This window comes from Caretta caretta, chromosome 9, assembly GCF_965140235.1.
Source record: "Caretta caretta isolate rCarCar2 chromosome 9, rCarCar1.hap1, whole genome shotgun sequence".
NCBI lineage: Eukaryota > Metazoa > Chordata > Testudines > Cheloniidae > Caretta > Caretta caretta.
The window spans coordinates 35,286,688-35,313,302 of NC_134214.1; the positions used below are offsets into that span (position 1 = coordinate 35,286,688).

The 26,615-nt window shown below is 44.0% G+C and overlaps 1 protein-coding gene across 1 annotated transcript in view; it reads left to right on the forward strand.

Annotated features, from left to right (window-relative positions):
- Positions 1-2,773: 2,773 nt before the first annotated feature.
- The window catches only part of IRS1 (insulin receptor substrate 1), a 94,310-nt gene continuing 70,468 nt past the window's right edge, over positions 2,774-26,615 (forward strand). The window contains exon 1 of the mRNA XM_048864587.2: positions 2,774-7,427. Within this exon, the coding sequence (XP_048720544.2) occupies positions 3,830-7,402 (3,573 nt within the window). The 5' untranslated portion in view covers positions 2,774-3,829 and the 3' untranslated portion in view covers positions 7,403-7,427. The remainder of the gene's footprint in view (positions 7,428-26,615) is intronic.

A 26,615-nucleotide genomic window follows, 5' to 3' on the forward strand; every position in this document is an offset into this window, starting at 1 on the left:
CTTTTTTTAAAGTGTAAAAGTTTACCCTGTTATTCTTGTTCCAAATCTCCTCTCCATCATTCTTGTGCAGCATGCTGCATGACAGATGTTTGTTCACCCAGAAGCGATTGTATTTCAGTGTTGTATATCCCAATATCATTTATGAAATACATTGGGATCATTTGGAAAGAAAAGCACTGTATACAGTAAATTTAAGACATTGTTATTTATTACCAGAAATATAACACATCTTCAAAACATATCCATTCAACAACAATAGCCAAATCTACGTTGGGTGTCTACACAGGTGCATGTGCCTCTGGTGACAGGGAGAAGTGGTACAGAAGTCATGCTGTCACAGACAGCTGCACCAATTTGAAAAGCAGCAGTGTGCACCAGCCACTAGCACAGGCTGTGGTATGCAGGATGTACACTAGCTGGCTTGGGGGTCTGGCCTTGCCCTATGGTCAAGAAGCCATACCCCCTTGGAATTCTCCATTGACTGGCTGGCATGGTAGCTAATCACTGTTTTCAACAGTCATTTAAGGCTGAAATTCTGCCCAGCAGCAGCTCCATGAAGTTGGGGTGAGGAAGCTCCCAACCCTGTCCCTACACAGCATAGTGTAAGATTTGGTCCATAATGTGCTGAAATCCAGTGTACATGAAGCTGATTTATTTTTGGTATAACTCCTTGCTTCTTTGCTTAACTATTTTGCAAAGGGTGCGTATTTAGGGAGCTGACAATGGGAAAGAGAAAGCCATACAGGTGATACACAGTTTGCATTCCTGACCACTTCTTAACAATATGACTCTGTTCCTAGGCATTGTACAATACAAATAATAATATAATAGTCATGTAACTGGCATTTTATCTAGATTATTAATTCTAAGAGGAAAAGACATTAAGGCTGCAATGATGCCTCTTGTCATCTCTAAGCTCTCCAAATTTTGCTGCAAATATTTCAATGAGAACATTTCATTTTTTGTTTAGATTACTCATGATTTAAAATCATTTTACAACTAATGATCATTTGATAATATTCCTTGCAATAGATGAACATTACCTAATGATTTTGCACTAGTTATTCCATGTTTGGCCCCACATAAATGCAAATAAAATTAAAATTATGCATTCTAATTCAATATTGAAAGTAGTTATGAATGTTGTTATTGCATTGTCTCACATAAATTATCAAACTAAAAGTATTATATCAACAACAGACTGTTCACTAAATATATTGCCAGCAACACGCATATTAAAGAACTATTAAACTGTATAGAATATGTAGATTAATTCATGTTCCAATAAATGTATAGAGACCATTACAAAAACCCAAACCAATCTGGAACTTATATATATATGCACTCTATATTTGGAGTGGAAAAGAGAAAAGATGTTCAAGGATGTTTTAATGAACTGTCCTGGAGATGGCAGCATTGAGTAATTAATTTTTTTAGAATTGGATTGCAACACTTCTGGTATCCTCTTTCACCCTAACAGTGAAATAAAAGTTACGCATGCAGCACATTTCAGTACTGTAAACGGCAAATCATGTTGAATATTCAGTTTAATTTAGCATATAATGATTTCGGGAAATATATTTAACGGCTTGACCCCACATTGGAGAAATTCTCCAGGGAATTTCTACCACATAATTCTGCTGTAAAAGATAATGATAGCATAGATTTGGATTTCCAGCTATTATAAATCTCCACTCATCAATAAAAGTCTTTATTCAGGGCCCAACTGCACAGACAATAGGTAAAATCTGTGATTTGTGGCTCCATGCTAATAGGAAACAAAAATAACAAAATAAGTCACTGCCGAGTTTGAACTATAAACATCCCCACAAATGAAAATCACACAAAAATCTTCTGTTGTCACTGGTACAGTCAAAATCGGTCTCAAAACTATGCATCCTGTATGCATATCCTATTTTCAATTCCTAGCTCCAAACGTGTCTCTTCTTTTAATTTCTCATACCCTTTTGCTATTATTGGTCTTCTTTGGGCTTATATTATTTGAACGGTAGAGAACTTTGGGATCCAATTTATGTGGAAAACATTATGCAACATAAGGTTGCGTTATTTATTTTAAAATGTTGCTCACGGGGATAGTCTTAGCTCAGTGTTCTGAGCCGCCCAGAGGACAACAATCTTACTTCGGCACAGGAGAGTCACTCTGTATTATGTTACAGAAATCTCCAATTCCATAGACATTCATGAACGGTTTACGGATGGATTTTATTTGTTTGGGTGGGAGGGGGTTGGGGAATGTTTCTGTTTTGAATTCAGCGGCTGCATTAATTTCTTTCGATCTTTTTACTCTCTTTGAAAGGGAAGCCTCAATTGCACTAATATGGTGGAGAGCGGAGATAGATGCGGGGGGGGGGGGGGGGAGATGATTTTCAGCACCCTTATGTCTATATTGCAGATCAGGCAACACTGGAGTTTAGACGCAGCTTGTATGTGGTAGGTGGGGGGAGGAGGGAGCCTCGTGGTTACAACGCAGCAACAGCGCCTCGATCAAAGTTGCCACACTGCAGAGATTCACTCGCAAGCCCCTAGTTTATAAATAACACGCCAGTGAATGGCGTCTACGCCTTTTTACTACGCTCCACTCCTCAACCTAGCCTGGGCACCTCCCCCCGTGGCGGGGTTGAGGGACAGGCCGCGCTGCCAATAGGAAGGCAGCCCCCCAGGGCGCAGAGCGGCTCAGGGCCCGAAGGTAATTGCAGCCGCAGCGGCGCTGAATGAAAGGAGAGGAGAGGCGGGCGGGGAGGAGGGGGCGGATTGGAATGCCGCGGCACCAGGCTAGGTTGGAGCCTCCCTCGGCCGCTGCTGGGATGGTCCACGCACTGGCGCCGTCACGTGTTTCTCTCCTTGGAGTGAGACTGAGTCTCGGCGGCGGCTGGAGGGGGCCGGACTCATAAACACAGACACCGCCGCTTGTTTGGGTTTGGGGCGCTCGGAAACTCCGAGGAGCAGCCGGAGGAGGAGAAGTCAGCCAGGCAGCCCCAGACCCGCCTTCAGCCTGGGGCACAGGAGGGGGCTTTGCTGCTGGCCTCGGCGCCTTTCCCGACTGGAATGAGGAGGAGGAGGAAGAGAGGATGTTCCTTCCCCACTTGGGCTGCTTCCCCTCCTGCTGCTGCCTGGTTGCATTTTGTGTTGAAATGGCACTTTCTCTTCCTAACGAGATGGGACTGAATGGGGTCGCCAGCCTCCTCACGCATAAGCAGCAGCGGCCACAGCGCTGATTTTTGGGCTGGGCTGTGTTTTAGGGGGGGAGAAGAGGCGTGTGTTTTGGGGTGTAAGCCCCGGACTTTGCAAAACAAACCGCTACCCAGAGGATCTTTGATCTGCTACAGCGATTGAGATTGCGCTCGCTGAGGCGAAGTTGTGAAGGGGAGGGGTGTTTTGGAGCGAAGCAAGGGGGACCCCCTCCTGCTCCTCTCTACAGAGGAATCCGATCCATACGACTGAAAGATGCGTTTCTTCTCCTCCCCGGCGGCGGCTGCTGGGAGAACTAGACTTTCATCTGGACTGACTGGGACTGGACTTTTTAAGGATATATTGACCCTCCTAAGGGTGATTTGGGCATAAACAGCAATATAAAGGCTGCTGTGGTGCTGGAAGCTGCCTCTGCCACTGAACAGCTGCTCTCACCCTGCCAGTATCCCCTCCCCCCATCCCGTTTTGGAGAGGGGATTCCGAGCTAGTTTGCTTTTTTATTGTGATTGTTGTTGCATGAATTGTATTTTAAGAGGTGTTTTTTCCTGCATTGCTTGGCAGTTTTGGGGGCCTGTGGGCTGATAGCTGCCATAAAAGCACCACCACCTCTCCTTCCACCATGGCTAGCCCCACGGATAATAACGAGGGCTTCTTCTCAGATGTCAGGAAGGTGGGTTACTTGCGCAAACCCAAAAGCATGCATAAACGCTTCTTCGTGCTGAGGGCAGCCAGCGAGTCAGGACCTGCCCGGCTGGAGTACTATGAGAATGAGAAGAAATGGAGACATAAGTCAGGAGCCCCCAAGCGTTCCATCCCACTGGAGAGCTGCTTCAACATCAATAAACGGGCAGACTCCAAGAACAAGCACCTAGTGGCCCTCTATACCAAGGACGAGCACTTTGCCATTGCAGCTGACAGTGAGCTTGAGCAGGAGAGCTGGTACCAAGCCTTGCTGCAGTTGCACAATCGGGCCAAGGGCCACCACCACCTCCATCATCACCGCCACCACCACCACCACCACAGTGATGTCTCTTTTGGGGGTGGCAGTGCAGGACTGGGGGAGGCAGGTGACGATAGCTATGGCGAGGTGGTCCCTGGCCCAGCTTTCAAGGAGGTTTGGCAAGTGATCCTGAAACCTAAAGGTCTGGGCCAGACGAAGAACCTGATCGGCATCTACCGCCTGTGCCTGACCAACAAAACCATCAGCTTTGTGAAGCTGAACTCAGATGCAGCTGCTGTGGTACTGCAGCTGCTCAACATCCGCCGCTGTGGCCATTCAGAGAACTTCTTTTTCATTGAGGTGGGGCGCTCTGCGGTGACTGGGCCTGGTGAGTTCTGGATGCAGGTGGATGATTCGGTGGTGGCACAGAACATGCATGAGACCATCCTGGAGGCCATGCGGGCCATGAGTGAGGAATTCCGGCCCCGCAGCAAGAGCCAGTCCTCCTCCAACTGCTCCAATCCCATCTCTGTGCCCCTCCGCAGCAGACACCATGTCAACAACCCCCCACCCAGCCAGGTGGGGCTCAGTCGCAGGTCCAGGACTGAGAGCGTGACTGCTACCTCCCCTGCTGGGGGTGGTGGAGGAGGAACAGGGGGCAAACCCAGCTCTTTCCGAGTCAGAGCTTCTAGTGATGGGGAAGGAACTATGTCCAGGCCTGCCTCTGTGGATGGTAGCCCAGTAAGTCCCAGTGCCAACCGGACCCATTCACATCGGCATCGTGGCAACTCCAGGCTTCACCCTCCACTCAACCACAGTCGCTCCATCCCAATGCCTTCTTCACGCTGTTCCCCCTCAGCCACCAGCCCAGTCAGCCTGTCATCCAGCAGCACCAGTGGCCATGGCTCCACCTCAGACTGCCTCTTCCCACGCAGGTCCAGCGCTTCTGTATCAGGCTCCCCCAGTGATGGTGGTTTCATCTCCTCTGACGAATATGGCTCCAGCCCCTGCGATTTCCGCAGCTCTTTTCGCAGTGTAACTCCAGACTCTCTGGGTCACACACCGCCAGCACGGGGTGATGAGGAGCTCAACAACTACATCTGTATGGGGGGCAAGGCTGCCTCATCCTGCAGCTTGGCGGCTCCCAATGGCCACTTCATCCCTCGCAGTTGCCACCCACAGCATCAGCAGTGCCGCTATCCTGGCACCCCATGCTGCCCCCGGAGTGGTGGAGAGGAGGTAACTGACCTGGAGAAGGGCTTCAGGAAGCGGACTCACTCTGCAGGCACCTCCCCCACCATCTCCCACCAGAAGACACCCTCACAGTCTTCGGTGGCCTCCATTGAGGAATACACGGAAATGCTGCCTTCCTACCCTTGTGGTGGCAACCGGCTGCCCTCCTACCGGCACTCTGCCTTTGTGCCCACTCATTCCTATCCTGAGGAGCATTTGGAGATGCACCATCTGGAGGGCAGCCACCACCGGACCAACCCCACCCCACACACTGATGATGGCTACATGCCGATGTCACCTGGGGTGGCCCCTGTGCCCAGCAGTGGTGGCGCTCCCAAAGGCGGCGACTATATGCCCATGAGCCCCAAGAGCGTGTCAGCCCCACAGCAGATCATCAACCCTGGCCGGGGAGGTCGCCACGCCCAAGCCATGGTGGACTCCAATGGGTACATGATGATGTCCCCTAGTGGCAGCTGTTCACCTGACGGTGGTCCCACCGGCTATGGCAAAATATGGACGAACGGGGCTGGCCACCACCCAAAGCTCTCGGTGGACAGCAGCGAAGGGAAGCTCCCCTGCAGCGGCAGTGACTACATCAACATGTCCCCAGCCAGCGGCTCCGCCACCAGCACCCCCCCGGACTGCTACTTCGCCAGTTCGGGGCCGCCGGGCGCGGAGGAGGGCTCGGCGCAGGGCCCGGCCCAGCCCCCACACAAGCCCATCTACTCCTACTTCTCCCTGCCGCGCTCCTTCAAACACGTGCAGCGCAGGGCTGCCGAGGAGAGCGGCCCCCAGCTGCGCATCTCCCTCAGCTCCGGCCGCTTGCTCTACGCCGCGGAGGACTCGTCCTCTTCCACCAGCAGCGACAGCCTCGGGGGAGGCGGGGGCCAAGAGGGCGCCGGCGGTCCCTACCAGGCGCAGCCCCCGCCGCAGCCGCAGCCTACCCATCAGGCGGCCGCGCAGAGCAGGAGCCGCCTGACCAGACCCACCCGCTTGTCTCTGGACGGCCCCAAGGCCAGCACCCTGCCGCGGGCGCGGGAGCAGCCCCCGCTGCTGCTGCTGCCGCCGGAGCCCAAGAGCCCCGGCGAGTACGTGAACATTGAGTTCGTGGCCAGTGACAAGCCGGCTTTCCCGTCGGCCGCGCGGCCCCGAGGGGACGAAGTCTCCGAGTACATGAACATGGAGCTGGGCCCGCCGCGGGCTGCCTGCCAAGCCGGCTTCGCGGCCGTACGGGCGGCAGCTGCGGCCCGGCCCGGCCGAGGAGCTGCTGCCCTCAGCAGCCGGGACTATGTGACTATGGAACAGGGGGGCGGTGTCGGGGGGCCCTGCCCGGGCTGCGGCGACCCCCCACCCCCCGCCCTCTTGCTCAACTACGCCGACATGCGGACGGGCCGCGCCGCTCCGGAGAACCCCCCCGCCGCCCCTGCCTCCGCCCAGGCGCAGCCGCCGCCGGCCGAGCTGGCAGCGGCGCCACCGCGCTCCTCCTCCCTGATAGGAGGCCCGGGGGTGAACAGCGCCTTCACCCGCGTCAGCCTCAGCCCCGGCCGCAACCAGAGCGCCAAGGTGATCCGCGCCGACCCGCAGGGGGGCCGCCGGCGGCACAGCTCCGAGACCTTCTCCTCCACCCCCAGCACCGCCCGCGGCACGGCGGGCAGCGGCGGCCTCAACGCGCCCTTGCTCTACGGGGCGGGGGGCGCCGAGGAGGTGAAACGCCACAGCTCGGCGTCCTTCGAGAACGTCTGGCTCCGGCCTGCCGCGGGGGAGCTGGGGGCGGCCGCCAGGAGGGAGCAGCAGCCCCTTGGGGCCGGGGGTGGCTTTGAGAACGGACTCAACTACATCGACCTGGACTTAGTGAAGGATTTTAATCAGCGTCGCCAACACCCCCAGGAGGGCACCTCTGTGTTGGGGGGCAGGCAGCCGCCGCCCAAAGCCCCTAATCAGCCTTGTGGGAGTAGCCACTCTAGCGACGATTTGAGTGCATATGCCAGCATCAGCTTCCAGAGGCGGGAGGACGTCTAATAGCTGGGCGGGAGCCAGAGAGAAGGTGAGTGAATGGGGGCGGGGGGGGGGGGGGGAGAGGCGTTTAAACGAGCAGAAACGCCCACTTAAAACTGAGCCCAAAGGGCTAGCAAAAATCAGGCACCTAGTTGGAGGTTGTTCAGACCACTGAACTGTGTTCTAAAGGGGTAGCTTAAGGTGCGGTCTGTACTGTTCTCTTGTTTTATTGGAACGTTGTTTTTCTCTCGTTCCTTTGCATGTTCACGTTCTACTCTCAAATAGAGCCCTTTAAGTGTGTGGAGTATTTGTTGAGGCGTGGGAAGAAGATCCAGGTTCACTCATTGAGTTAATCTTTTGATAGCTGTAGTTTCAAATATTGCATAACTAAATTTTTGTGGGAAAGAATAGACCTAAATAGACCTAAACCTGGTCCCTAGTTAACAGATAGCAAAAATAGGTTGGATAAAGTCTGGAACGGTGATTAATCCTTTGAAGCTTATTCCTTCTAGAGGAAGTTTCTGTAATTAGATTGGTGTGGTGACTTTTGTAAACTAGATGGTATGTTCTTTGAACTGAAAATATTTTTTCTATGTGGGAAGTGTTTTGGAAAATATTGCAGCCACATCAAGTCTTAACTCAGAAGTGTTAAATGAATGTTTTGGTTCATTTTGGTTTTAAATATGCTATTGCTTCCAGAAGCAAAATTAGCATTTGACAGTGCCTCCTTGAATCGTGGATGCTTTTCAGACTTGACACACTGTAAGATTCTCCAAGTAAGGGGGAACGGGGTCTCATGTTTTGTGAAAAGTTATGGTGAGGTGGTTCACTCTGTGAAATCTGCTCGAATACTGTTGCTGAGATTAAATGCTTTTTAGTGTCACTTTTACCTCACTCCTTTAATCTTCAGGAATACATATTTTAAAAGACCCAGTAAGTGGAGGGAGAGGGTGTGGGGGAGGGGATCTAAAAAAAAGGGGTGTGGTCTGTGTTGAACATGGGGGTGGGTATGGGATTCAGAAGCTCCTACGTTCTAAATTTAGTGTGGTCAGTTATGATTCCTGTATCCATGTGCAAGCTAATTAACCTTTCTAACTCATTTTTCCCCATGTGTAAAATGTGTGTATCTACCTCACAGGGTTGCTGTGAGGATTAATTAGGTAATGTTTGCAAAGTGCTTTAAAGGAACTCTGATAGACTCTGTGTGTGTGTGTGTATAGGCATTTGTGTTTGATATTGATACTAAATATAATTTAGCAAAGCACAATTTTATAAGTATCTGCAAACTGCAGAAGAAGCAAATGGTGTAAATGGACTCTGATTATAAGTTTAAAATGTTTAAAAATGAACAAATTAAAAATAGTCTAGTCAAAATTTGTCAGCCTGTTGTATTAAGATTGGCATTACAAGGTGTGCATAGGACAAAGAATATTTTTACAACCAATGTGATGGATCTGCCAAATAGAAACTGAATACAAAGTGAAAAGGAGTACTTGTGGCACCTTAGAGACTAACCAATTTATTTGAGCATAAGCTTTCGTGAGCTGTAGCTAAGCTCACAAAAGCTTATGCTCAAATAAATTGGTTAGTCTTTAAGGTGCCACAAGTACTCCTTTTCTTTTTGCAAATACAGACTAACACGGCTGTTACTCTGAAACCTGAATACAAAGTGTTGATTTTTTTAATAAAACGTTTTCTCCTCTAAGTGTGTATTCCTGTACAATATTGATATTTTATACAACTAAGTTTTGCTCCAAGGTCTCTATTATGAATAGACAACTCCGGTCTAAATTTTAACACTCTTCCTGATCTCTGCAGTTTTTCATTTATTTAACTCCTAACAATCACTGTACAGTGAATGGTGAACCTTTACAACAACATAGTTGGACAAATACAGTCAAATAGTATGAAACTGTAATAACACACTTATTCAGTGACTATTTTTATTGCTTCTTTGCTTAGTGTAAAGTACTAGCACCAGTGGGAGTGGATTTGATAAAAGATTTAACAATCAAATGTAGGATTTTCCTTTTACCTGAACTGGTGAGCCTAGTGTAGAAGTGTGAATCGCAAATACCTGGAACAAAAACAATATACCCTTTCCCATATTTGTTACTTTAACATTTGTAATTATCACTTATTTGAACAATGTGTTATTAAGGTAGTCTTATTTTATCTTATCAGCATATGCTAGACTAGTCCTGCCTTTGGGCAGGATTTAAAATTTGGCAAGGGTATTGCTGTAGTGTCAAGGGGTGTGTGCCTTTTGCCTTTCCTGAAAAAATCTGCTCAACATTGGCTGTGTTGTAGGTTTCTGAAAAATCTGTTTACTAAACACGAAGTTGTAGAGGCTGACAGCTAAATGACTTCTCTGCAGATTCCATCTGCATGGCGCATACTTCATTCCCCCACAGATTCTGTGGGTGATCTGGTTGTCCATGCACTATTTCCACAGAGTCAAGGGAGCATGCTCCATCCTGGAGCCGAGCTGGACTTTCCCTGAAATTCCTCCTTCTGGCTGCTGGGACTGCACCGGTCTGGCACTAAAAAAGAATTGAGGGCAGGGAGACACTCTCTCCTGTGCTTTCATTGCTCCCTTTGCTGGTGCCCCAGCGCTGAGAAGGAGGAAGCAACATGATCAGAATGCCGAGAGAAGATCAGATGGATGAGAAGAGGTTGGGGCTAGACTGGAGGAGATATGAGCTGGGTGTGGCTCAGGGAGGAGGAAGGAGGCAGGGCAGGGGATAGAGATGAGTAGGAGCAGAGAAGGACAGAGACAAGTTTATGCAACCTTTATTTGGCTCCCTGGTTCATATGCATTATGATATCTTTAAGCCCCAAAATTGGCAAAAAGTTATATACATGATTGCATTTTATATATATATATATATATATATATTTCATAGGACAGCTTTCATCCCCAAAAGATTTAAACTACTTGGGCAGATTTTATTTATCTAGACCAAAATATTTTGTTGTCTCAGCTTGTCAGATCAGGACTTTCCAGCTTCTCGTTAGCAGAATAAATGTGTGCCACCTTACCACAATCGCTCTCCCTCCCCCCAAGCCATGCATGTTATGCACATTTAATGATATTGAAACATCTTCCATTCTGTGTCTCCATCAAAAAATCAGTTCTGCCCCCTCTAATAGATTTCTCCCTGAACAAATCACTTGTTTCCAAATCTGTTCTGTTTCTCTGTCCTTCTTACCCCCATCCATATTCTTGTCCCCATACCTCTTTGCTGCTGCTGTCCCAAACCCTGCTGCTTTCCTGAGTTTACAGGGGGCCTCAAACTCTTTAATTGTTTCTCAACACCAGGGTCCTCTGCTTCTTGCTCCTCTCCCGGCCTGTTAAAGGATCAGCAGTTTAAATTCCACCCTGTTCCTTGAGTTCCTTTACAGTGGTTCCAGCTGCTCTAATCCATCCATCCTTCCTTCCTCAGAAAGAACTTCTAGTGCTTCGGATACCCCTCCCCCCCCCTTTCCCCCCTCCTTTCTAGAGAAGGAGCCTGTAGTTCTGTGATTGCACTTACTAGCAACCTTGGTGAGCTGACATGCAATTTTTAAGACCCCATGCTAGACAACTACATTCCTTCCCTCCTCCTCCTCCCCCCACCCTTTCCTCTTCTCTTCCTGCGTTATGGGAAAAGAGAGTTCTTGCTTTCTCTCTGTGTTCTTGATAATGAACAGTAATCTATTGTGCTCTTGGAAAGGAGCAGTAATCTATTTGTGTATGTACCACTCTTAGATTTTCTCTTTTCTGTGTCCTGCCTTTTCTGGTAGCTGTAAACTCTGGTATAGAGAAACTGACAAGATTCTTGTAAGTTTCACTTGGCTTCTCCTGGGATTTCTCAGTGCAGAATTAGCTGAGGCATCTACTTCTTCCAGTGCTTCTGGTATGGTATTTAGGAGGCTCTCACAGTTGGCAACATTAGGAAGATGAGCAATTGATAGTAGATGATCTGAATACAGAGTCACAAAATATTTGAAGTATGACGCCATCTTGAAATTCTCGTGTAATATACTAAGAAAAATTTTCAAATACCTCTTTTTCTCTAACTTGCAGTTAAAATAGCTTTATAGCTTTCTTCTAAGTTTACTTTATAATTTAAAAAACTTTGTGGACTTAAGAAATTACTTTAAAAATGTGACAGATTTATCTACATGCAATTAAAAAAACTGAAGCACTTCAAAAGACAAAAGATTCAGAAGCCTCTAGCTCTGCGGCAGCAATAACTTGAACATCAGCAAGATATGAAAGTTATACATTCTACAGCAGTATTATTATAGACTAAATAGGGTGTTTCATACTGTATGTACATATTGTTTTTGTCCTCAACTAATTATCTGCTAAAACCTAGACTGTGTCACTGTGTGCTTGCAGTGTGTTAAATTATTAGTATATTCTGCACTCTTTAAATACTTTATTCATAATTCAAACTGCAGACCTATTCCTTTAATGTAATTACTGTAGATACATTAAACAGTTAGGCTGGACTTCTGACTTACATGGCAGTTTTAGGAAAATTGCTTTCAAGATTTTTCTCTCTGGTTAATAGAGTCCTATAAATTGGGACTGTGTAATAAGACACCAAGTAGGCAATAAAATAGCATCCTGTGACACGTAGGTTTTGTATTCAGTCAGTATTAAAATAACATTTAGGATCATGTTTAAATTAGAAAAACAAACAAGAAATTCAAAGTTAAGGATGACACTCCTTTTTAGCTGGTGATTGTAAAAAGAACGTGTGTTCTGGGTTGGTTTTAAACATTTAACAGCTGGGATGTAGAACCCTAAAGAACATATGTGACCAACACCTGTGGAGTTGGAATGCAATCTGACCAAGATCTTCAGTGTATTCTTTTACTTGTATAACTTACGGGATGCAGCCTGGTGAACAGCTGAACTTGAAAATTTCAATTAGGAACATACAGTTTATAATGGTTTTGCAAAAATTTGATTACAACCACTGAGGCTAATTAAATCCAGATCTGAATATCCTTTTGATAAAGTTACTGTGACTCTGTGTGTGTGCATGTGCACGCATGCACGCCTGTGTAAAGGAAGGGAATTATTTTTTTACGTTTCAAAACAGACTAAATTAATTCAGTATTGATTGTAGAAACTTTTTAAAAATAAAGTCTCAAGAGAACAGTCTTAAATTCAAATTTCTGTTTTTCATGACATTCAGGTGAAATTTTTTTTTTTTTGTTTTCAAAACTAATTAGCTTTTGGACTTAGATTTTGGGTACCAAGTTTCATCTAGATCTTTGATTTGAAAATCAAGGAAGGTGGAACTGGAAATAGAAAAGCTGCCGGTCTGTAAGATTTAGATGCCATGGATAATTTTGAAAAATGTTCACAGTAAAAGTCATTACACTTTGATAAATTCATTCATTTATATTTTTCTTTCCCCCTCCTTCATTACTTAGGATAGCTTACTTTGGAAAATAGGCTTTCTTAGAGTACCTGCTTCCTACTTATCACAGAATCCCATTCACATTGTTATGCATCCTATTGTCCTGAGTGAGGGGAGTAGGATTTTTCCACTTGCTCTTTTGTCCTGTGCTCTTTGTCATTGCACTTGAATGCTGTGATTATATAATACACAGAACCCTGTTTGTTAACATTGGACTTTAAGTACAGAATAAGCATGAATGAATAACTCCTTGAGCAACAAGGATCTTGTTGTCATGTAAACATCCTCTTAGTAAAAAAGGAATAATAGTCACACTGATTTTTAAATTGCACTTTTTTTCTTCCAGTTTTTCATTTTAGCTTTTTTTCTTTACACTGTGTTACAACTGGGACTACTATGATAAACCTGCTAGATGAAAAATCTTGATACATGCTAATTTAATTATTCATAGCCTGCATTTATAATTAAATCCCCTTTAAACTATTTAAAGGGTAGCTCATAAAAAGAAAAACTCAAATTGCAAAATGGTTGTGACTTACTATTACAATAAATCTTCTCTTACATTTTATGGCAAGAGTTGAAATACAAATAACTATGGTTACAATTCCAGGTTGTCAGAATGCTGAAAACTGAAACTTGGTCTCTGAAATATAGTCTGAAAGTGTACATGTTCACTAAACTGAATAGCATTAATTCTCTTTTTAATTGTTCCTTGTTTTGGTAAATTGATGATTTTGATGATAAACAATTACAGCAGTTTGAATGTTATACAAGACCCTCCTCTTCACCACTGCTATTTTGTAATACCTCTTTTGATCTATTTAAATATGATGGGAAACTGAACAAAAACAGAGGTGTGACTAGATAAAGGAGATTTAAATAAGCCTGACACTCTTAACTAAAAGATGACTTGACTTGATATGTATTCTCTCTGATCATGCTTGATATATCTAGGTCACATTCTCTAAAGACTGTCATTAGAGATTTAAACTTGAGTCATTGGAAAGTGCTGTGTTCTTCACAATAATTCACTATGGGGTTGGGAGGACAGTGAAAAGTGTGTGTATGGAACTGTTAATCATAATATGAAATTCTCACTAAAAACCTAATGTTTTAGTATTTGAATTGTAATATTGATTATATTTTCTTGCTAGTAGTGCATAATAGGTTTGCCTGTATATATTCTGTCAGCTGCCTTTAAAATTCTGTTGTATGCAGTCTATTTGTAGCTGTGTCGATCCCAGGATATTAGAAAGGCAAGGGGGTGAGGTAATATCCCTCATTCAGAAATTAGGTACATAATCTGTGCATGCAAAAACTGATCTACTTAATACAAGAATGGAAACACCTCACATTCGCAGAAGTATTGTAGACATTTATTTATGATGACTGCCTGCGCATGTGTTAAAAGCTGGAAAGATACAATCTGTGAGTTCTTAAGACCACACCCCCAATTTGATTTATGTCTTGTTTGCTTTTATCTAGATTTATTTATTTTTTCAACTGCTATGTGGGTGGATGTTTCTAAGTCATAGGAATTCTGAAATCTGCAATCAGCATCACCAAAGGTTTCTTTGAAGCAGTGAATTTCAAGAAAAGAAGGGGGGGGGGAAGGTAGCCACCTCTCAACCTCAGACATCTTCTTGGACTCCAGTTCAAAGCCTGATCACACGTACTCAACAAGAGAGCTGCTCTGTTTAACTCAACTGCTTCTTGCAGCATGGGAGGAAAAAATGAACCAAAAAATGAGGCAGGAATTAGAAGTTCTAACAATTCATCCTCCCACAGGAATGGGGAAGGGAATTGAGAGAGGCACCAGTGTCATCAGATATACTCTTATTAATTTAGGATTATTTTTTTTTAAGTCTACTGACACTTATTTTGTTTCTAGCTCTGGACGAGACATGTCCAGAAGCAACTTTCCAGATCAGCAGTTTTAGCATCTATGGCATGCGTTTTTGGAGAGTCTCCTTTTTTAGTCAATAATAAAAAGGAGTCCTACATGTTGTTGTTGAACATTTTTTGAAGATCCACAGTCTGTTTCAATGCAAACTTAACCTCCACAACCTTCTCTCTTCAAGGAATGAAATAGCCCTCTTCCCTGTGTTTTTTTTACTGAAGAAGGGGGGGAAGGTTCTTGATCTTTTGTAGTTCTGCTAGGGCCTGATCTGACTTGCTCTGAAGTCTCTTGGAGTCTTTCCATTGAAGTCAGTGGAAGTTGGATTGTGTCCTTAATGACAGTTGGTGTCACTTGGAGAAAGATTTTTGCATGTACTCTTCCTCTCTCCTGCCTCTCTTCCCCTTTAGAAATTAAATCTGATAGGGGAGTGTCTAAGGGTATGTCTACACTACGGAATAAGGTCGAATTTATAGAAGTTGGTTTTTTAGAAATCGGTTTTATATATTCGTGTGTGTGTCCCCACAGAAAATGCTCTAAGTGCATTAAGTGCATTAACTCGGCGGAGCGCTTCCACAGTACCGAGGCTAGAGTCGACTTCCGGAGCATTGCACTGTGGGTAGCTATCCCACAGTTCCCGCAGTCTCCACTGCCCATTGGAATTCTGGGTTGAGATCCCAATGCCTGATGGGGCTAAAACATTGTGGCGGGTGGTTCTGGGTACATATCGTCAGGCCCCCGTTCCCTCCCTCCCTCCGTGAAAGCAAGGGCAGACAATCATTTCGCGCCTTTTTTCCTGACTTACCTGTGCAGACGCCATACCACGGCAAGCATGGAGCCCGCTCAGGTAACCGTCACCCTATGTCTCCTGGGTGCTGGCAGACACGGTACGGCTTTGCTGCACAGTAGCAGCAACCCATTGCCTTCTGGCAGCAGACGGTGCAATACGACTAGTAGTTGTCCTCGTCGTGTCCGAGGTGCTCCTGGTCACGTCGGCTGGGAGCGCCTGGGCAGACATGGGCGCAGGGACTAAATTTGGAGTGACTTGACCCGGTCATTCTCTTTAGTCCTGCAGTCAGTCCTATTGAACCGTCTTATGGTGAACGGGCAGGCGATACGGACTGCTAGCAGTCGTACTGTACCATCTTCTGCCAGGCAGGCAAGAGATGAGGATGGCTAGCAGTCGTACTGTACCATCTTCTGCCGAGCAGCCATGAGATGTGGATGGCATGCAGTCCTTCTGCACCGTCTGCTGCCAGCCAAAGATGTAAAAGATAGATGGAGTGGGTCAAAACAAGAAATAGACCAGATTTGTTTTGTACTCATTTGCCTCCTCCCCTGTCTAGGGGACTCATTCCCCTAGGTCACACTGCAGTCACTCACAGAGAAAGTGCAGCGAGGTAAATCTAGCCATGTATCAATCAGAGGCCAGGCTAACCTCCTTGTTCCAATAAGAACGATAACTTAGGTGCACCATTTCTTATTGGAACCCTCCGTGAAGTCCTGCCTGAAATACTCCTTGATGTAAAGACCCCCCCTTTGTTGATTTTAGCTCCCTGAAGCCAACCCTGTAAGCCGTGTCGTCAGTCGCCCCTCCCTCCGTCAGAGCAACGGCAGACAATCGTTCCGCACCTTTTTTCTGTGCGGACGCCATACCAAGGCAAGCATGGAGGCCGCTCAGCTCACTTTGGCAATTAGGAGCACATTAAACACCACACGCATTATGCAGCAGTATATGCAGCACCAGAACCTGGCAAAGCGATACCGGGCGAGGAGGCGACGTCAGCGCGGTCACGTGAGTGATCAGGACATGGACACAGATTTCTCTGAAAGCATGGGCCCTGCCAATGCATGCATCATGGTGCTAATGGGGCAGGTTCATGCTGTGGAACGCCGATTCTGGGCTCGGGAAACAAGCACAGACTGGTGGGACCGCATAGTGTTGCAGGTCTGGGACGATTCCCAGTGGCTGCGAAACTTTCGCATGAGTAAGGGTACTTTCATGGAACTTTGTGACTTGCTTTCCCCCGCCCTGAGGCGCATGAATACCAAGAGGAGAGCAGCCCTCACAGTTGAGAAGCGAGTGGCGATAGCCCTGTGGAAGCTTGCAACGCCAGACAGCTACCGGTCAGTTGGGAATCAATTTGGAGTGGGCAAATCTACTGTGGGGGCTGCTGTGATGCAAGTAGCCCACGCAATCAAAGATCTGCTGATATCAAGGGTAGTGACCCTGGGAAATGTGCAGGTCATAGTGGATGGCTTTGCTGCAATGGGATTCCCTAACTGTGGTGGGGCTATAGACGGAACACATATCTCTATCTTGGCACCGGAGCACCAAGCCGCCGAGTACATAAACCTCAAGGGGTACTTTTCGACAGTGCTGCAAGCTCTGGTGGATCACAAGGGACGTTTCACCAACATCAACGTGGGATGGCCGGGAAAGGTACATGACGCTCGCATCTTCAGGAACTCTGGTCTGTTTCAAAAGCTGCAGGAAGGGACTTTATTCCCAGACCAGAAAATAACTGTTGGGGATGTTGAAATGCCTATATGTATCCTTGGGGACCCAGCCTACCCCTTAATGCCATGGCTCATGAAGCCGTACACAGGCAGCCTGGACAGTAGTCAGGAGCTGTTCAACTACAGGCTGAGCAAGTGCAGAATGGTGGTAGAATGTGCATTTGGACGTTTAAAGGCGCGCTGGCGCAGTTTACTGACTCGCTTAGACCTCAGCGAAACCAATATTCCCACTGTTATTACTGCTTGCCGTGTGCTCCACAATATCTGTGAGAGTAAGGGGGAGACGTTTATGGCGGGGTGGGAGGTTGAGGCAAATCGCCTGGCTGCTGGTTACGCACAGCCGGACACCAGGGCGGTTAGAAGAGCACAGGAGGGCGCGGTACGCCTCAGAGAAGCTTTGAAAACCAGTTTCATGACTGGCCAGGCTACGGTGTGAAAGTTCTGTTTGTTTCTCCTTGATGAAACCCCCCGCCCCTTGGTTCACTCTACTTCCCTGTAAGCTAACCACCCGCCCCTCCTCCCTTCAATCACCGCTTGCAGAGGCAATAAAGTCATTGTTGCTTCACATTCATGCATTCTTTATTCATTCATCACACAAATAGGGGGATGACTCCCAAGGTAGCCCAGGAGGGGTGGTGGAGGAGGGAAGGAAAATGCCACACAGCACTTTAAGCACAGCACTTTAAAAGTTTACAACTTTAAAATTTATTGAATGACAGCCTTCTTTTTTTTGGGCAATCCTCTGTGGTGGAGTGGCTGGTTGGCTGGAGGCCCCCCCACCGCATTCTTGGGCGTCTGGGTGTGGAGGCTGTGGAACCTGGGGAGGAGGGCGGTTGGTTACAGAGGGGCTGCAGTGGCAGTCTGTGCTCCAGCTGCCTTTGCTGTAGCTCAACCATACACTGGAGCATACTGGTTTGGTCCTGCAGCAGCCTCAGCATTGAATCCTGCCTCCTCTCATCACGCTGCCGCCACATTTGAGCTTCAGCCCTCTCTTCAGTCCGCCACTTACTCTCTTCAGTCCGCCACTTACTCTCTTCAGCCCGCCACCTCTCCTCCCAGTCATTTTGTGCTTTCGTGCACTCTGATATTATTTGCCTCCACGCATTCGTCTGTGCTCTGTCAGTGTGGGAGGACAGCATGAGCTCGGAGAACATTTCATCTCGAGTGCATTTTTTTTTCTTTCTAAGCTTCACTAGCCTCTGGGAAGGAGAAGATCCTGTGATCATTGAAACACATGTAGCTGGTGGAGAAAAAAAAAGGGACAGCGGTATTTAAAAAGACACATTTTATAAAACAGTGGCTACACTCTTTCAGGGTAAACCTTGCTGTTAACATTACATACATAGCACATGTGCTTTCGTTACAAGGTCGCATTTTGCCTCCTCCCACCGCGTGACTACCCCCTCAACCTTCCCCCCTCCCTGTGGCTAACAGCGGGGAACATTTCTGTTTAGCCACAGGCAAACAGCCCAGCAGGAATGGGCTCCTCTGAGTGTCCCCTGAAGAAAAGCACTCTATTTCAACCAGGTGACCATGAATTATATCTCACTCTCCTGAGGATAACACAGAGAGATAAAGAACGGATGTTGTTTGAATGCCAGCAAACATACACTGCAATGCTTTGTTGTACAATGATTCCCGAGTACGTGTTACTGGCCTGGAGTGGTAAAGTGTCCTACCATGAAGGACGCAATAAGGCTGCCCTCCCCAGAAACCTTTTGCAAAGGCTTTAGGACTACATCTAGGAGAACCGCAAATGTCAGGGCAAAGTAATCCTTTCACATGCTTGCTTTTAAACCATGTATAGTATTTTAAAAGGTACACTCACCAGAGGTCCCTTCTCCGCCTGCTGGGTCCAGGAGGCAGCCTTGGGTGGGTTCGGGGGGTACTGGCTCCAGGTCTAGGGTGAGAAACAGTTCCTGGCTGTCGGGAAAACCGGTTTCTCCGCTTGCTTGCTGTGAGCTATCTACAACCTCCTCCTCATCATCATCTTCTTCGTCCCCAAAACCTGCTTCCGTATTGCCTCCATCTCCATTGAAGGAGTCAAACAACACGGCTGGGGTAGTGGTGGCTGAACCCCCTAAAATGGCATGCAGCTCATCATAGAAGCGGCATGTTTGGGGCTCTGACCCAGAGCGGCTGTTCGCCTCTCTGGTTTTCTGGTAGGCTTGCCTCAGCTCCTTCAGTTTCACGCGGCACTGCTTCGGGTCCCTGTTATGGCCTCTGTCCTTCATGCCCTGGGAGATTTTCAGAAAGGTTTTGGCATTTCGAAAACTGGAACGGAGTTCTGATAGCACGTATTCCTCTCCCCAAACAGCGATCAGATCCCGTACCTCCCGTTCGGTCCATGCTGGAGCTCTTTTGCGATTCTGGGACTCCATCATGGTCACCTGTGCTGATGAGCTCTGCATGGTCACCTGCAGCTTGCCACGCTGGCCAAACAGGAAATGAGATTCAAAAGTTCGCGGTTCTTTTCCTGTCTACCTGGCCAGTGCATCTGAGTTGAGAGTGCTGTCCAGAGTGGTCATAATGGAGCACTCTGGGATAGCTCCCGGAGGCCAATACCATCGAATTGTGTCCACAGTACCCCAAATTCGAGCCGGCAATGTCGATTTAAGTGCTAATCCACTTGTCAGGGGTGGAGTAAGGAAATCGATTTTAAGAGCCCTTTAAGTCGAAATAAAGGGCTTCATTGTGTGGACGGGTGCAGGTTTACATCGATTTAACGCTGCTAAATTCGACCTAAAGTCCTAGTGTAGACCAGGGCTAAGTGGTTGTGGTAAGTATTCCTAATGCTTGCCTAGGTTTTGTTTGTTTCAGAGGGGTGCAATAAGTGACTCATCAGTAATAATTCTCAAGTCAAGCTCTAGAGAACATGTGAAAATAATGATTTTTGTACTGTGGAAGAATCAGGATGAATTGATTACTGTTGTTTTTTTTTTGTTGTTGTTTAAATCAGCAAGTAGCGAACCTTGATTTAAATAATTAGTTTTGCTTTTGTATTTCAGTCATTTTACATAAGGGCGGTTGATTTCTCTTTGGTTGGTAACCATTAAAACGTATTGATTTGCAACTAAGCATTTACCTCTGCACCAGTTTTGGTACTACTTGCTCACCAGGGGGATACTCTGTATCTGTACGCATCTAAGCAGTTATATAGCTTTAAAATTATGTATTCAGATTTGTGACTGAATTTTTTATTATTTTATTTATCATTTTTTATTATGTTAGAAATGGTGAATGATGCATTTCTTACTACAATAAGTTTTTACTGTCGATTTGTGTCAAGCTGCATTTGGATGGAAATTTTAGCTCTCTATTAAAAATGCACTAAAATAGCATTTTTAACTAGCCTTATTTGACTAGTAAACAGTGTTAAATGCACTAGATGCAGGGTGGTTTAGCCATGTCGGTCCCAGGATATTGAGAGAGACAAGGTGTGTGAGGTACCGTAATATCTTTTATTGGACCAACTTCTGTTGGTGAGAGACACAAGCTTTCTTAGCGACAGACAGGGTGGATTTGATTTAAATCACTAGTCAGGAAGACTCGATTTTAATCATGGATTTCTATATAAAAGTGCATTATTGTTGGTTATTATAACCTTAGTACATATTCTTTACAACTGAGCTAGATGTAGGTTTCATTTTTAGAAGGTACACACTATACATTTTTCAAGTGATTTATTTTGAAAACTTTTCAGATTAGTTTTACAGCTATATCAGAAAATGAATGATTGGTTATTTCATTTACCAAAGGTAATTGAAGAAGATATTTATGAAGTCTTTGGGAGGTGAACCATCTCCAATTCAACAAGTTAATCATTAATATTTGGAGGATTTTCTTGCCATGCTGTATTAAGAGGAGAACATCACCAGACAGACATTTAAATTTTTATTTAACTAAAACAGCGTTATGTATTCGTGATTTTTTTTCTTCAACAGCAAACATATAATATTTTAACAAAACAAGCGCATGAGTTTTTGAATTTAGTTAAACATTCTAGTTTTTTAAAATCAGGTTTGTTTTTGTTAAAATTGTTTAACTAAAATAATTAAATAAAATATTTAAAAAAACCAACCCAAATTAAATTGACTGTATCAGCCAGGTCAACATGAGAAACTTAAAATATTGGCTTCTACAGCTAACTCCGTCATCTTCACCTTCATTTTCCTGTTTTGTTCATAATTGGGAAAAGTACGAGCTTTCCTGCTTTTTCAGGTCCCAGATGATTTCTCAACTTGGAATGAATTAGTCCAAAGGAAGAAAATATTCTTTCTACACTGGCAGAAGAAGCTATTGCTGTTAAAAGTGAGATCACATCAACAGTGTCTGAATCAAAGTGCTTAAGTGACTTCCACCAGTTCACTGGTGTGACTTTCTTTAAAACATCATCAGCAAACATCTGTTTCTTGAATAGTTCTTATTCCCAAACTGGGTCTCTCTTATGACCTGCTGCCATTATAGGTTTTCCCTTCTAGTGAGAGAATGGTATGGTAGATCTCAAATCAGTGAAAGCTACATTCAGAAAGACCTCAAGACTTCTGGAATATGCTGCTCAAACAATTTCACTTTTGTTTCTACTGCCTGTCCCTCCCTTCTCACATTTATCTCCAGACTTCTTCTCCTTGTCCAGATCTATTCCGCCCCCAACAATCTTCTGTTCATTGATCTTTTTGAAACTTTGCACTTTTAGGGAGAGGTAAGGGATTGACTCTGTGTACACAAATTTGCAGAGGGACAATAGAGTTGAGGTCTGTTATTTCTTACTTCTATTTATTTACTTATTTGAAAACATTTTTGCTGTTAACAAGCATGTTACTTCTGGAGAGACAAATCCACAGTTTGAGAACTGCAAAACTAAGCATCTCTGAGGGTATCTTCTAGACTAAGCCCTGAGTCCCATTGGGTAGATAGAAAGATTAACCTAAACAATCTATACAGAAGCCCCTGGAACCCCATAAAATTTGGGTCCCTAATTCATGAATTATTGGAACTCATTTACAAAACTTTTCTTAAACATTACATGAATATATGGTCTCATACTATAGAATTAGAATTTATTATCCCTATTCTATGATGAGATATTTTTGAGCTATAATGTATCTTAATTAAAACTATCTTTAGATAGGTTTTTTCCTTAAAAAGCATTTTATCAAAAAAATCCAATTTAAATAAAGAAATCAGATTTTATTTTTTTATTTTATTTTTTAAATCATTGAGTTTTATCCACCCTGGTGACCGAGTTTTCTTCCTTAGGTCTGGAAAAGGGACTTCTAGTGTCACACCAAAATGCAAGGCAGAACAGATTGCTTTAGGGTAAGTAGTTAGCACACATTGCATGGGATCATTCAAGGCATCTCAGCAGTCATAGGGCAAAAACAGGGCATTAGTGGGTTATAGGTAGTTGTATTAAGCCATAAATCCAGTGTCTCTGAATGGAAGCAGAAGCTCTGTATGGCTCAAAAGCTCTCTCTAACCAAAAGAAGCTGGTCCAATAAATGATACTATTTCTCACCTACCTTGTCTCAGATGTACTGGATGAATTTATAAACAGTAAGTTGATCAAAACACATTTGTATTTTAAAACTGATTTCTTGAAGTAAGTATTGTCTGTAATTAATGAATGGAATTGATTGTTTCTGGTTATCATGTCCTTCAAGATTTTAGTACTAGTAGATCTCATCCTCTCACTCCTTATTTTTATTCATAGCTTGGAAGCAGAAAACAAGCTTTCCTGCTTTTTTAGCTCTCAATCAGTTTCTCAGATATTTGAATGAACTGGTGATTGAATTGAACTTGCTGAATAAAGTGAAATAAAGAAAATAGTCTCTGCACCTAGTAGCCTAAAGCTGGTGTAGGAGTTTGGATCCAGATGTGTAGCAAGTGACTTCAGCCAGTTCAGTGCTCTGACTTTGTTTATAATATTGATAGCAAACGCATACTGCTTGAACATATTTTATTTAATGGTTTTAACAGATTATAAGGTTATGCTTGAACATAGATTGTCAATTTAAAATTGATTTTTTCAACGTTTTTATTTTTAAAAAGAAATCTGATTAAATCTGATTTTTATTTAAAAATGGGTTTTTATCCACATTGTATAAAATTAAGATATTCTATTTAAATTTCAATTTGTTTTGTGTTTAAAAATATTTTTCTAACTGTACATTTTTAAAATTTTGTTTATAAAAAAAAAAAAAAAGCAAACCACGGCTTTACCACACAGAGCACAGCACGGACTGTTATATAGAAGGTCAGATAAGATGCTTATAATGGTTTCTTCTGGCCTTCTTTCACAGAATCATTGGTTGTGTGTTTTTTTTTTTTTTTTAAAGAGGTTCCCACGTTCCTTCACAAGCTATTGAACTTAGAGACATTCATGAAGTATTCAAGGGTGGATGGTGGCATCTCAGGAATTGCAGAAAAGACAAACATCCTGGTAGAAGGGAGGAAGAACCAAAAAGCCGCCTCAATAGAAAAGTTGAGGCATTCCTGAAGAGATCTGAGTGTTTGTTTGGTTCAAGCTTCAGTTTATTCCACTCATGCCTCTTGTGCTGTGGGTAGGTGTCTACAGAATTTTAAATGATCTTCAGAGGCGAAGAATGAGGGCTCTGACCCATCTGCAATGCTCTGTTTTATGGAGTATACTCTTTTGTTCATCTCTGATGCTACATTCAGAATAATACTTGGCCTCATTTTTGTCAGTGAGGAGAGTCTTATGGCTAAAACAGACAAATACAACAGACCAATCTTATAGCCTCTATAGTTGCCTTTCCTTTAAAAGAGGCTATTCTATGGAGAAGAGCCTTATCAATTCTGTTTATTTAAATGACTCAAACCAGAGCCTGCTTTAAGGGAAGCCCATTCAATGGGAATGGGTTCAAATCTCCTGGCAAAAGGGATCAAAACCTTCCCAATGAGAGAATAATCTTCAACTGATTTTAGTTCCTTTCATCCCTAGACAACAGGAAATCAGCCACAGGGAGCCCCTTCAGGTTTTAAGGGGCTGCTTGAAGGTCAGGAGGCACACGTGTAGAGCCTCACAGTCGGAGGGAGGCCAAGAAAAATAATTCATGTCTAGTCAAAGGTGATTCCCAATTAGTGGGTCCTGGAAGTTACTGGTTCAGGTATGCAGAAATACTTCATCAACTCTTTTTTCATTCAACTCACCCTGCTCCAAGATGAGCACAATATATCTGGGACAGCTAAACCATCCACTGACATAGAGGCCATCCTCCCAGTCCATTTATGCCTCTGTCTGTGATTTTATCTTTCAGTGCAGGCTTTCACGTTAATATTTTATAGGCTGCAGTGTCTCTGGAATATTACAGGTTTTTGGAAAAAAAAAAAATGAAAACCAGGTTGCAATGATTTGGTACTGTCTTAATTCTCCCCTTCCCATGTGTGTGTCTGTCTCATCTCTAAAGTATGGATTAATTGTTTGCTACTTCACTGCAATGTCCTTTGGACTGATAGGGTGACATTTTATGGAAAAATGAAGTATTTTCTTATCTGAACCTCTTTCTGTTTTAGCTTCCACCTGTGCAGAGCACCCTATCTTAGGTTAGTTTTTATTGATTGTTTCATCTTGTATTTGTTTTTAGTTTTGGAATTTAACTCTGAGGGTTTCCTTTCATACTGTGGTCAGAATTTATGGCAGTAGCCAAGAGTGATTGGCCCAGCTGCTTCAGTAGTTGAATGGCATAGACGTGTTCTTCAGCTTGTGTCATTAGAAGAAAACAAATCTTACAGTGTGTTTTGTTTTTGTTTTCTTTGAGATGGAGAGTGGGTTCGCTGCCTGAACCTTGTCTCCACTAAGATTTTTGCGCAGAGATAGCTAACGATGTAGAAATACACCTCTTTTTTTGTAGTGAAGACATAGACGCAGACTCTGAAATGGAACCATCTGGTGAAGGCACAACTCGCTTGTACTTTCATTCTCTAATCTTGATTTTCATTTTGCTTAGGCACTGCTTTGTTGAAATGACAATTTCATCTTCTGTCTCTGATATATAAATAAACTTTTCCTTTGTGATTTTGTTCACTTTTCCTTTACAAAGTGTGCGCAGAGTTGAATTCTTTCCCTTGTATTCCTCTGTGCTCTATTACATATTTTATCGAATGCTCAATTTATTGTTTCATGATGTGGATAATTAACAAGGCTGAGTTATTATTCTACAACTATTAATTAAACTGAGCTGATGAATATCTGATTTTCTTGTTAGAAGTAATAGGATGTGTGTATTTAATGCTAGCATATGTATACATCAAAGCAATACAAAATTTTAAAAATAGGTAAGGGGACACTTCCCAACTTTTAAAAGCACATATTGAGGGGGGGATGAGATTAAAAATCCCCTAGACTCCTAACAACTAAAGAGAAATTTTATCACTTCAGTTATTACAGTTCAAGAACCTCAAAAACAGTAAGCTCATTTTATCACCTCTAGTAGTTGTGTGTCTTACGCAGCCTTGCTCCATAACTGCAAAGTTATTTTGAGTAGGCTTACTTTCTTTTTAATAAATTTGTGGGTCTTTTTCCTAACTTCACAACAATATTCAAACTTAACAGAAAAGCAAATTGAAATATACAAAAAACTGTGCTGTTAGCAAGCAACATTTTAAAGTTTCTGTTTGTTCCAACATTTGTCAATATTTATGAAAAATAGTATTTTTAACTTTCATTGTTTAGGTTTGTAGATAAGTAATGGGCAATTAATAATTTGTTAATTTTATATGAAATGAAAATTGAGGAGGAAGAAAGATGAAAATACACGCCAACCCTTCTGTCCTCCTCTTACAGGTGCTCCCCCGACACCCCAATTTAGTGAACAAAAGTTAAGAACACGCCCTCTGTAATCAGCATATGCAGTACTAAGTTGTGACTTACAGACATGTAAATGATTAAATATTTCAATCTTAAATGGGTTAACATTGCTGTTGGAGTTATTTTGATTAGAATTTCAAGCAATTTAATCGTTCTGTTTTTTGTTTTTTTGTTGCTTTTTTTTTAAAGCCATACAAACCCAAGAACCCCCAAACACCTTAAATATTTTTCAACATGCAACTTGATCATCTAGCAAGTTGTTACAAGGGAAAAGCCTTTCAGAAGGTGTGCAGACAAGTAGCTAGGGCATGTTGTTTTTCAGGCCTTTGAACTAAGTTAGGAACGTGTTTCAAGATGGAAGAATGAATGGTTGTTTGCTGCCTTTAGCTTCAGGGCTTGAAAATCGTGAAGCATGTTGTTGTGCCTTCAAAGCCTGTTTTGCATAAGCAAGATTTTTGGATAGAGTTTTGTATTATCAAGGACACAACAATAAACATTGAGCTACTCAATCTCATTTAATTGGTTGGTGATCAGAAATTTAAGTGTTTAAGGGCCCTACAAACTAGG